We start from the raw sequence: 11,489 nt of genomic DNA, 5'->3' as shown, positions 1-11,489 counted from the left end.
TGCTCAGAGGGCGGCGGCGCAGGCGTCGGCTGCAGTGGGGCCCGGGCGCCGGGAGGTGCCGCTGCGTCCACGCTTCCCGGCGCCTGACCCAGCGCGCAAAGTTGGGCTGGAAGCCGCCAGGGGAAGGAGGGACGGAGCGAGCGCGGCGGCGGGGAAAGGGGGCGGGAGGCGGCAGGGGAAGGAGCCGGGCGGGGGGGCGCCGGGCGTGTGTCACTCGCGCGCTCCCTCCGAGTCGGGAGGATGTGCTGAGCGCGGCGCCGGGAGGCGGCGGGGGCCCAGGAGCCGTACCCGGCGGGGGCCGAGGAGCCGTTCCCGGCGGCGGCTGGCAGCCCGGGCTGCCGCTCGGCGGCTCTCCGCCCTCCGAGGCTCCACATCCCGCGTCCCGCCCGGGCATGGCCGGGCGCCTCGCCCCCGCGCGCCCCGGCTGCTGAGTCTCGCGGGAGGCGGTGCGGAGGCCGGGAGGCCGGGGAGGCCGGCGCGGAGCGGAGGCGAGCGCCCCCGGAGCCGGGCAGGAGCCCGCGCCCCGCGCCCCGTCCCTGCCGCGCGCGCCCGGGTCGCCCGGAGCCCCGATGAGCCCTGATGGCCGGGGCACAGCCTGGAGTGCACGCGCTGCAACTCAAGCCGGTGTGCGTGTCCGACAGCCTCAAGAAGGGCACCAAATTCGTCAAGTGGGAGGATGTAAGTGGGGGCGGCCGGCGGGGGCGCGGGCGGCGGGCGGCTCGCGGGGGCGGGGCGGGGGCGAGTTACGCAACGGGCGCCCGGGCGGGCGCGGGGCCTCGGGGCGCGCGACGGCGGCGCTGGGCACACGCTCTTGGGCCCTTAGGTCGGCAGTGGGCGTCCGGGCTGGGTCTGACCGGCGCCCCGTGAGGGTCTGGGATCTTGGGGCCAGTGGAGCAGAAGCGCAGGAGGGGCCGGTGTTGCCGGTGACTGGTCCTGAGAGTTTGGAAAGTGGGGAGGGTGAAGTTGGCACCCGCTGGAAATCGCTGGGATGTGGACAAGTAGCGCCCTTCTCCGCAGGCAGATGCACACCCCGCCCCCGACCGGCACCTCCTTTGGCCCCTTTGGAGAAGGAGCTGCCTCGGAGTCCGAACTGTTGAGTGGTGGCTCACCTCTTAGCGCTTTTCTGGGTGCCCACGCGGCAGAGGCAAGAGGACACGGCGGCCCAGCCGACAGGTGGCTGGTGATGCCAAACTTCAGCTCTGGGCTCCGCAGGGAAGGGCCCAGAGAAGGGTCGGGAGGACGCACCGGGGGAGGGCACAGGAAGTCACTGAGGGGTCAGCGGGGCGCGCTGGGCCTGCAGGCTATGGGAATGCGAGTTTCTGAGAACTGAGCTGGCTGAGTCTTCAGTTCGAAATAGACATAGAACACGAGACATTCCTTCGATTTACCTTTATCTTTTGCCAGGACGGGCAAAAGCCCAGCCCGGATCTCCAGTGACCCTGGACCCTAGGACTTAAAATGAATCCCCCCATTGCTTTCAAACATTTAAATTAATAATTTTGTTGTATACATGGGGATCTTCAGATGGAGAACAATAAGTTCTGAATTTATGTCTTGGGTGTCATTTAAGGTGTCAGTCCTTAGATCCTTGAGCCGCTGGATCAGAGGATAGTTAGGTCCAAATGACTAAGGCATCTCTTAAACAGGAGAAATTATAGGAGAATCTTTTCTTGTTGAAAAGATTTTCCACCTAGTAAATTATAGTCTGTTATTCTCCAGAGTATTTTTCTTTAATCTCCTTAAGACATTTTCCAGTGTCTGAAAACAATTTAAATATTCCAGGTAGAGAATCCAGTTACTTAGCAGAGCTGGTCTGTGTCTGTATTTTATCCATTTGGAAGTGCCAACGGGACTTAAGAGGCTGAGACCACAGCTTTCCTGAAAGCTCATACCAATTATTAAATGCTGTAGGCAACCTTTTACTATGGACTTTACACCTTTCTCCTCTGTCCTAGTCTAATGACTGGATGTTTTGTATAAATGGAATATAGTAGAATCTAAACAATAAATTCAGCCACAGATGAAAGGCTTTATTTGTGTCAAGGAGAAACAAAGACAATGCAGTTAAACAACAAATAAAACAGTCTTGCTTTTCTGGAGATCCTTAGATAGAGAGATGATGTGATGATGGATTTAGTGAGAAAAAGAATGAAGAGTAGAAGGAAAAGAGAGAGAGAGACTTTGCAGGATAGAGAAGGATATTCCAGTATAAGCTCTGGATTTATTCACAGCCATGTTTTTAAATTCCTTTTAAGTAATGATCCAGAATGTCTTGTTTGGAAGAAAATATGAGTGTCACTGGAAGTGACGGTCTTCCCTAGAAACACATTTTGATATATCCAGGTAGATAATTTTTATTATGTGCATTTATGTAACACGTATTTCTTTCTTACCTACTAATGCCAGGCCCTGTACTAGAGCCTGGCGTGATACAGAAAGCGGTAACCCTTCTGCTGACCTTATAGCAGACCTTATAGCCTAGGTGAAGGAGAAAAAATGTTTTCTAGAGGACCAGTGATATAGAGAGTACGAGGGATGCAGGGAGAGTGTTGGAGAGCCTGCTAGTTGAATGCCGCCTGCAGACGCTAAGAAGGGCTCCCTCTGAGCATTGAACAGTGAGTTTCTGGGACAGCCCTGTAGGAGGACTGTGGGGACTAAGGAGAGAGCCGGTGGAATCTCAGATTTTTCAAAGGTGAGAACCCAGGCTGCACGCAGGAGTCAAGTTATCTAGAATGCAATTCAAGTTCCTTGTTTGGTCTTCTTGGTCTCCATGGTGATCTGTGGAGTGAGAGAACCCAGACTTTCTTAGGATGGTTTTTTTCTTCCCTAGTGTCACCCTCTCCTCTTCCCAGTTCATATTTGTTCTTCTGGGATCAAACCAGTTTTGATTATCTGGCTAATTATATTGTATATTCGTGAAACTGTGTGTTGAAGATGATGGAGAACTAGATTTTTCAGTCCATGAGTACCTTCTGATTCTTTTACCAGTCAGCTGTGTGACTTTAGCTTAGTCACTTAACCTCTCTGAATCTTCGGTGTGTTTTGCACAGTCTGAGAATGCTACATTTCCTGTTTCTTCTGAAAGTTGGCAGTAGCTGATAGTGTACTTCTCACACTTGAGCATACTTAAGAAATATCTGTGGAGCTTTATAGGATTCAGACAACTGGGACCCAGCCTCAATTTCTGATTCAGAAGGTCTGAAGTGAGTCTGGGAATCTGCATTTCTCATAGGATCTTGAGAATAGGATCATTTCTCACCAGATCTTGAGATCTGGTGCTACTGGTTTGGGGAACCACACTTTTAAACCACTGAGATAAGATTTGTGGGGACAAAAAAAAAAAACCAAAACTTGGAAAGTATGGTAGAGAGCATAATCTTGTTGGCTTGCATATATTTCCACTGGTTTGTTGATTTCATTTTATCTCTGTTTGCATTTTGAGAATTCTTCCAACTGTTACCTTTCTGCCTACCTAGGAGGTAGAACAACCTCAGTAACATAATCATGGATAATCTTTTTAGATCTTCTGGGATATTTTAGGAACGGTCTCTGATGCCCAGGTTGACTTAACTCACATTCATGCATTTCTTTTGAATTTCTTACAGTCAATGAAACGTTTTCAGCATTTTCATCTGCTTCTAGTGGGAGTGTTAGAAAAGGAAAGGAAGCAGAGAAGCGTTTTGAGAGGCTGTCTAGTCTGACTTCCTGCCTTTGAGCAGGGGAGGCTGCTGTGTTTTTCCTTTTGGATCTGACTTTGGGAAATACCTGCTGCCCCCTTGCCCCAAGGGTGTGCCCCATCTGCTAATGAAGAAAAGTAAATTCTGGAAATAATTTAAAATACCTCAAATATCTGACCTCACTTAAAAATTGTAAACCCTCTTTGATCTTTAAGAGTGAGGATGGGCAACTCAGAACAGATTTTCAATAACCCATTAGAAAGTTTAATGGTACATTTGGAAATGATGCATTTGGGACTGTTTAGAATTGTGAAGAGACTCTCCCTTGTTCCTTGAGTGGCTAAAGCACCGTAGTCGCCAGTCCTGCTGTCCTGACCCCCATATAGAACAGAAGATGTCACCCAGAGGGTGCAGTGCCCACATAGTCTGTTGGCTACCTACCAATGTCATGGTGAGGCTGTGGACACTCTTAAGGGTGGTAGTTTAAAGCTTTGACACTGGAGTTAACCAATCACAGAAGACAGAAAGTGGGGGTGGAGCTGGAACGGGGTCCTGGAGAGATCCTGTTCCATTAAGTCCAGATATTAACCTTTCTTTTGCCCAATCATGGGAAGGCCTGGGAGTCCCCGGTGTCTCCAGGGACAAATGGAAATATTTCCATGTTTGAACAACTGTTCTTGTTCAGTCTCTAAGTCGTGTTCGACTCTTTGTGACCACATGGACTGCAGCACACCAGGCTTCCCTGTTCATCATCAACTCCTAGAGCTCGCTCAAACTCATGTCCATTGAGTCGGTGATACCATCCAGCCATCTCATCCTCTGTCATCCCCTTCTCCACCTGCCTTCAATCAGGGTCTTTTCTAATGAGTTGGCTCTTCACATCAGATGGCCAAAGTATTGGAGCTTCAGCTTCAGCATCAGTCCTTCCAATGAATCGGTTCATTTCAGTTCAGTCGCTCAGTCATGGCTGACTCTTTGTGACCCCATGGACTGCAGCACTCCAAGCCTCCCTGTCCACCACCAACTCCCAGAGCTTATTCAAACTCATATCCGTTGAGCCAGTGATGCCATCCAACCATCTCATCCTCTGTTGTCCCCTTCTCCTCCTGCCTTCAATCTTTCCCAGCATCAGGGTCTTTTCAAATGAGTCAGTTCTTTGCATCAGGTGGCCATAGTATTGCAGTTTCAGCTTCAGCATCAGTCCTTCTGATGAATATTCAGGACTAACTTCCTTTAGGATGGACTGGTTGGATCGCCTTGCAGTCCAAGGGACTCTCAAGAGTCTTCTCCAACACGACAGTTCAAAAGCATCAATTCTTTGGCGCTCAGCTCTCTCTATAGTTCAACTCTCACATTCATACATGACCACTGGAAAAACCAGAGCTTTGGATATGTGGACCTTTGTCAGCAAAGTGATGTCACTGTCTAGGTTTGTCATAACTTTTCTTCCAAGAGCAAGCATCTTAATTTCATGGCTGCAGTCACCATCCACAGTCATTTTGGAGCCCAAGAAAATAAAGTCTTTCACTGTTTCCATTTTTTCCCTGTTTGCCATGAAATGGTGGGACCAGATGCCATGATCTTACTTTTTGAATGTTGAATTTTAGGCCACTGTTTTCCACTCCCCTCTTTCACTTTCATCAAGAGGCTTTTCAGTGCCTCTTCACTTTCTGCCATTAGGGTGGTATCATCTGCATATGAGGTTGTTGATTTTTCTTCTGGCAATCTTTATTCCAACTTGTGATTCATCCAGCCTGGCACTTCACACAATATACTCTGCATATAAGGTGAATAAGTAGGGTGACAGTATACGGTCTTGACGTACTCCTTTCCCAATTTTGAACCAGTTTGTTGTTCCATGTCCGGTTGTAACTGTTGCTTCTTGACCCGCATGCAGGTTTCTCAGGAGGCAGGGAAGGTGATCTGGTATTCCCATCTCTTAAAGAATTTTCCTCAGTTTTATGTGATCTATACTGTCAAAGGCTTCAGCATAGTCAGTGAAGCAGAAGTAGATGTTTTTCTGGAATTCTCTCGCTTTCTCTATAATCCAGCGGATGTTGGGAATTTGATCTCTGGTTCTTTTGCCTTTTAAAAATCCAGCTTGTACATTTGGAAGTTCTAAGCTCATATACTGTTGAAGCCTAACTTGAAGGATTTTGAGAATTACTTTGCTAGCATGCAAAATGAGTGCAATTGTGCAGTAGTTTGAACATTCTTTGGCATTGCTCTTCTTTGGGATTGGAATGAAAACTGACCCATTCCAGTCCTGAGACCACAGCTGATTTTTCCAAATGCAGCATTTTCCAAAATGCTGGCATATTGAATGCAGCACTTTAACAGCATCACCTTTTAGGATTTTAAATAGCTCAGCTGAACAACGAATAATGGTGTATAGGTATATTTAGTTGAACATCAAGGCCAGGCCTTGCTGTCCAGAGCTTGGCCAGTAGATAAGGAACTAACCTACGGTGGCGACTTGTTTCATCAGTGTTTTGAAAGGATGTACCTTGCTTTTATTTTGCATTTGTATCTGATCAGACTCTGGTGGTAGGAGGTGTGTGTACAGGACTGGGCATTTGAGAGAGGTCTGTGAGATATGAGTTACTTTCCCCATCACAGCTAGGGAATTTGGGAGATTATGAGCTTGACCCCTCTCATTTCTCCATGTTGGACAGGATGTGGAGGAAAAGACAAAGGTTTCCCAGTCCTGGATTTGCCCCAAACTCATCATTTTTGAGTGCACCATTATGCTTTCTAATGGATCATTGAAAATCTGTTTTCTAAGTTTGCCCATTCTTCCTCTTAAAGATCTGTGTCTTTGTTCCACAAACTTTGGAGCATGGAGGGCTGCTCATTTGATTGTTTCCTTTTCTCTACTCTCACCCTCCAAATTCAGAGATCAGTTGTGGATGAATAGCTTGATGCATTGCAACTTCATTTTCCTCATGTGTAAGGTGAGGCTTGTAGTATCTCCTGCTGCACAGAGTAGCTGGTACCATTAAAAGAGCAAAGGTACATGCCTTGCTCTGTTTGGTGCCTGACACACAACACTCAATAAAGTATGTTTTAATCTTTATTTTATTTTTTATTAATTTTTATTGGAATATAGTTGCTTTATAATTTTGTGTTTTTACTGCTGTACAGCAAAGTGAATCAGCTTTATGTTTACATATGTTGTTGTTGTTGTTCAGTCACCCAGTTGTGTCCAACTCTTTGCGACCCTGTGGACTGCAGCACATCAGGCCTCCCTGTCCCTCAACATCTCTTGGACTTTGCCCAAGTTCATGGTCATTGCATTGGTGATGCCGTCCAGCCATCTCGTCCTCTGAAACCCTCTTCTCCCCTCGATCTTTCCCAGCATCAGGGACTTTCTCAATGATTACCCCTCCTTTTTTGATTTCCTTCTCATTTAGGTCACCACAAAGCTTTGAGTACAGTTACCTGTGCTATATAGTACGTTCTTAAACCATCTTTTTAAAGTGATGCATACCTACTAAGTCACTTCAGTTGTGTCTGACTTTGTGACCCTGACTGTAGCCCTCCAGGCTTCTCTGTCCATGGAATTCTCCAGGCAAGAATACTGGAATGGGCTGCCATGTCCTTCTTCAGGTATCTTCCCAACCCAGGGGTCGAACCCACGTCTCTGGTGTCTGCTGCATTGGCAGGCAAGTTCTTTACCACTAGTGCCACCTGGGAAGAGTGATGGTCTCCCAATAATCAGAGGGCCGTGAACTCTATCAAGGTGGTCAGTATGTGTTGGATGACAGTTTTATAATCCAAGTGGGAGGAGCTAGACCTTCCTGCCATTTCCTTTAATGTATATTTTGATTCTCATGCTTTATAATTTGAAAAGGAAAAAAAATCCATTTTTTTACCCTTTTAAAAAATGTATTTCAGAGAAATATATAAATGTATAAAAAATATATAAAAATCAGCACTCTGTCTCTTTAAAGCAAGTCAATTTCCAAAGTGTTCTAAATTTTTATTTCTACTTAAAAACCTTAATATATACCCCCCCACACCCACACACAGAATAAGTACACAGGTTTGATGCCTGGAAAGGGGAGGAAACAGTGAACAATATTCTTGTGATTTAGCAAGAAAAAGTTATATATTAATAGATACATGTAAATCTCGCATTGTACATTGTATGTCACAAGAGTAATCTGACATTGGAAAGTCATAATTGCTAGACTGGGTACATTGTTTGGGAAAAAGGCTGAAGAACTGAAGCAAGTAACGCCCTCTCCTTTCTACACCACTCTGCCCTCTGCACCAGAAAACCCACAGCTAAAACAGGTAATGATAATAAAAAACCTTAGTAGTATATCGTGCTTTTCCCAACATCCTACACAAAAGCTCAGTTAGAACTTTCGGATTATGTAGAATCTGAAGTTTGCAGTTTCCAAAGCGGTGACAAGATGATACTGACGATATTAATGAGGAAGGAGATGGGAAGGTTTCTGAGGTGGGAAGTCAGCAGCATTCACTTGGAGCGAGCTGCCTGAGAGAAAGGGAGAAACAGTGCTGGTCGGCAGATTGTGGATCCAAAGGTAGCCCCAGAGGGCTGGCAGGTGCCCTCTCAGGGAAAGTTGCTCAGTTGTGTCCGACTCTTTGCGACCCCATGAAAAGTCCATGGGGTCTCCAGGAAAACTCTCCAGGCCAGAACACTGGAGTGGACAGCCTTTCCCTTCTCCAGGGAATCTTCCCAACCCAGGGGTCAAGTCCAGGTCTCCCACATCGTGGGCAGATCCTTTACCAGCTGAACCACAAGGGAAGCCCTCTCAACTTAAATATGCTCAGATACGTCCGCTTTTCATTTCCAAAGAGCTTTTGTGACTTTCTCATTGACAGTGATTACTGCAGCCTTAAGTGTAAGAATATCACTTTTCCAAAGTGAACCAATAAACCTATTTCAAGCTGTTGATCAGAGTGTAACATTCATGAAGTTAAACTTGCAAACCTTGTGTCCAGCTGGATCAGTTTTCACCAAATGAATGCTGTGATCAGCACCAGATCGAGATAAACTGCTTTGCCAGCCCTCACCTACGAGGTCCTGAGTGCTGCCTTCCAGCCCCCTATACCCACTCCTCTGACTTATAGCTCTATAGGTTGCTGTTGCTTCTCTTTGATCTAAGAAAGCTATTTTCTTTTTATTTTCAATGAAAACAAAAACCTAAAGCACTTTTATTACTGCTTTAGGACCTTCTTCAGCAATAACAAAAATGACTTATCCTGGGTTTAGATGGACCTTGATTAGATCCTTATCTATCTGTCCTAAAGCCTGGGAAGTGAAGCAGGTAAATGCCCCCTGGAGAAAACAGTTAAACAAAACTCTGGTAATTGAGCAAAGAAATATAATGCCTACAGGTTTTTATTGGCATAGCAAAGCATAGTAGTAGAGTGCTGTTTCTGGAATGTGTTTTTCTCTAGTAGTTTTTCTCTTATCTTCCCTGACCTGATATTCCCATCTGTGGCACATTAGGATAATTTACCCTGGCTATTAGCGTATCTCCAATCCTTCCCAGGAAAGTTTTATCCTATCAGTAAATACCTTCAAATGATGTTTACCTGCAATGACTGTTTAAATGGGCCAGGAACAGTTTGCTTTTTTTATATCAAGCTTCGTTATCTATGGTTAGGTGTTTCTTATCAGGATCATTTCACTTTATCATGAACAAGGAGTGCTGGTAGAAAATGGAATGGGATTGATTGTGAATTGTTAACTAACACTCTGGGTCTCCACCTAAATGACAAATCTTTTGTAACTGAAGGCCTTAGTTTTCCTGTTACTGGAGCTAATAGAAGGTCTATTCAGGCTTTGGATCCTATTGTAAATTCCATCTGCTCAGATAGATTTCATAATGCTCCCCTTTCCCCATCTATTCCTTATCAGACCCCACAATCAGAGCCAGTGCCCCTGTATTGCGCTAAGGTAAGGAACTAGGACGTGTTTCTGAGATTTACACATGAGACCCTGAGGATGCCATCGATTTCTGTAATTAAAAAAAAAAAGTAAATGAAATAGAATATAAAGAAAGCTAGACTCTTGGAGAATTCTTCAGGTTCCCCTCTGACCACTTTGTGCTCTGAGATTTGATTTTATTATTTTCTTCACATATTATTTTCAATTTGGGGAAACTTTTATTTTGTTTTTGTTTTTTTTTTCTGAAAAATGCTGAAATATAATTGATGTTGATTAAATCTATATGCATTTATCAAGAAACAAAATTATTATCAATGGAGAAACATTATTATATAAAATTTTGAAAAATTTAGTGTTAAAGGGCAATTAAAAGCATCCTACATATGGTTTTCAAGGATTCTTTTTTTTTTTCCTTCTTAATTCCAAATGTGTGTGTGTGTGTGTGTGTTAAGTCACTTTAGTTGTGTCTGACTCTTTGTGATCCTATGGACTATAGCTTGGCAGGCTCCTCTGTCCATGGGATTCTCCAGACAAGAATACTGGAGTGGATTGCCATTTCCTCCTCCAGGGGATCTTCCTGATCAGGATTGAACCTGTGTCTCCTGCATTGGCAGGCGGGTTCTTTACCACTAGCACCACCTGAGAAGCCCAATTCCAAGTATGCTTTTCTTTACTGTTATTTTTAAATAGGAATATAAGTGCTTTACAATATGTGTTTTTGCTATATAATGACGTGAATCAAATACACATATATCCCCTCCCTCTTGAGCAAGGACGTTTTTACTTCACAATATTTGCTCTTTTTTTTTTCTTTTCATCACAGTGAAGTTTTATAAACAAGTTCAAGGAGAACAAATTAGTTAGCAAAGTGCTTTTATCTAAACTAGTCATGGTGGCTATTAATATATAACATTGATACATAGATTAAGAAAATCTATTTTCAGCAAAAAATCTTTTTCGCTGTTAAAAATCAATTTTTCTTTGAAACTTGTTTATAAAATAGGTAAAGGAAAGTTAATTTGATTTGTTTTGTAGAAGAGGCCAAATAAGCTGAAAAAGAAAGATCCCAGAGCCAGTCAGCAAGTGGTCCAGTCGATTAAAAAATGATGAAGGAGGCTGACTAGGATTCTCTGTCAAGTGTGCTGTTTGGTTGAATGTCACTTAGCATCCATCCCCTCATCCTCTTTGTGGGACTTTTTATAATACAGAGTCTGGGAATCTAAAGCCATATTTACTGGACTTCCTGGAAGCATCTACTATTTTGGCTGTAAATTCAGCCCCACTAGTATGAGATGCACTTGCATGGGCTGTGGAAGGCTGATCTGTGAAGGAGGCCCCTTCTCTGCCGTCTCTGAGTTGTTTCTGCAGACACGTGGATTGTTGCAGGAAGAAGTGCTGTCTTCTGTGTCCTTTCCCTGTGTCTGATTGCAGAGAGGTGGTGGCCATCATGGCTGCTCCCTGTTCTCGGATTACTCTTCCTTTGTCCAGCTAAGCTGCTGTGTGTGTGACTTCAGGAGTTTCGTCTTGATTTCTCACCTTTCTGAATGGAGTGGAGGCAGCGGTTCCACTCCAGGGTCAGTGTATCACATTCCAGGGTCATTCACAGAGACCCAACCTGAAGTCTACTTCTCCGGTCCTTTTAATGATGCTGTCAAGTGCCTGTGATTAAATTCCTTTGTGTACAAAGCTTCCAGAGAGGTTTCTGTTTCCTTCATTAATACCTGCCCAACATGGCCTTTTACGGTTCTAGGATTCCGTGACTTTCAGTCCTGAGATGCAATAACTATCCACACAGCCTATGTAATTTTCTCCTTCAATATTACATTTGAGTATAATGAGTTTTGCTATAATACTACCTCTTGGGTTCAGTGTTGAGAGTGAGTCCT

At 44.9% G+C, this 11,489-nt stretch overlaps 1 protein-coding gene across 2 annotated transcripts in view; it reads left to right on the top strand.

The window, feature by feature from the left end:
• The first annotated feature begins 500 nt into the window (after positions 1-500).
• The window catches only part of PLCB1 (phospholipase C beta 1), an 856,985-nt gene continuing 845,996 nt past the window's right edge, over positions 501-11,489 (top strand). For both annotated transcript variants that reach the window (XM_027560329.1, XM_027560330.1), the window contains exon 1: positions 501-678. In XM_027560329.1, the coding sequence (XP_027416130.1) occupies positions 580-678 (99 nt within the window). In that variant the 5' untranslated portion in view covers positions 501-579. The remainder of the gene's footprint in view (positions 679-11,489) is intronic.

Source organism: Bos indicus x Bos taurus, chromosome 13 (genome assembly GCF_003369695.1).
Source record: "Bos indicus x Bos taurus breed Angus x Brahman F1 hybrid chromosome 13, Bos_hybrid_MaternalHap_v2.0, whole genome shotgun sequence".
In the NCBI taxonomy this organism is placed as follows: Eukaryota; Metazoa; Chordata; class Mammalia; order Artiodactyla; family Bovidae; genus Bos; species Bos indicus x Bos taurus.
This window is presented reverse-complemented; position numbering and strand designations above follow the sequence as displayed.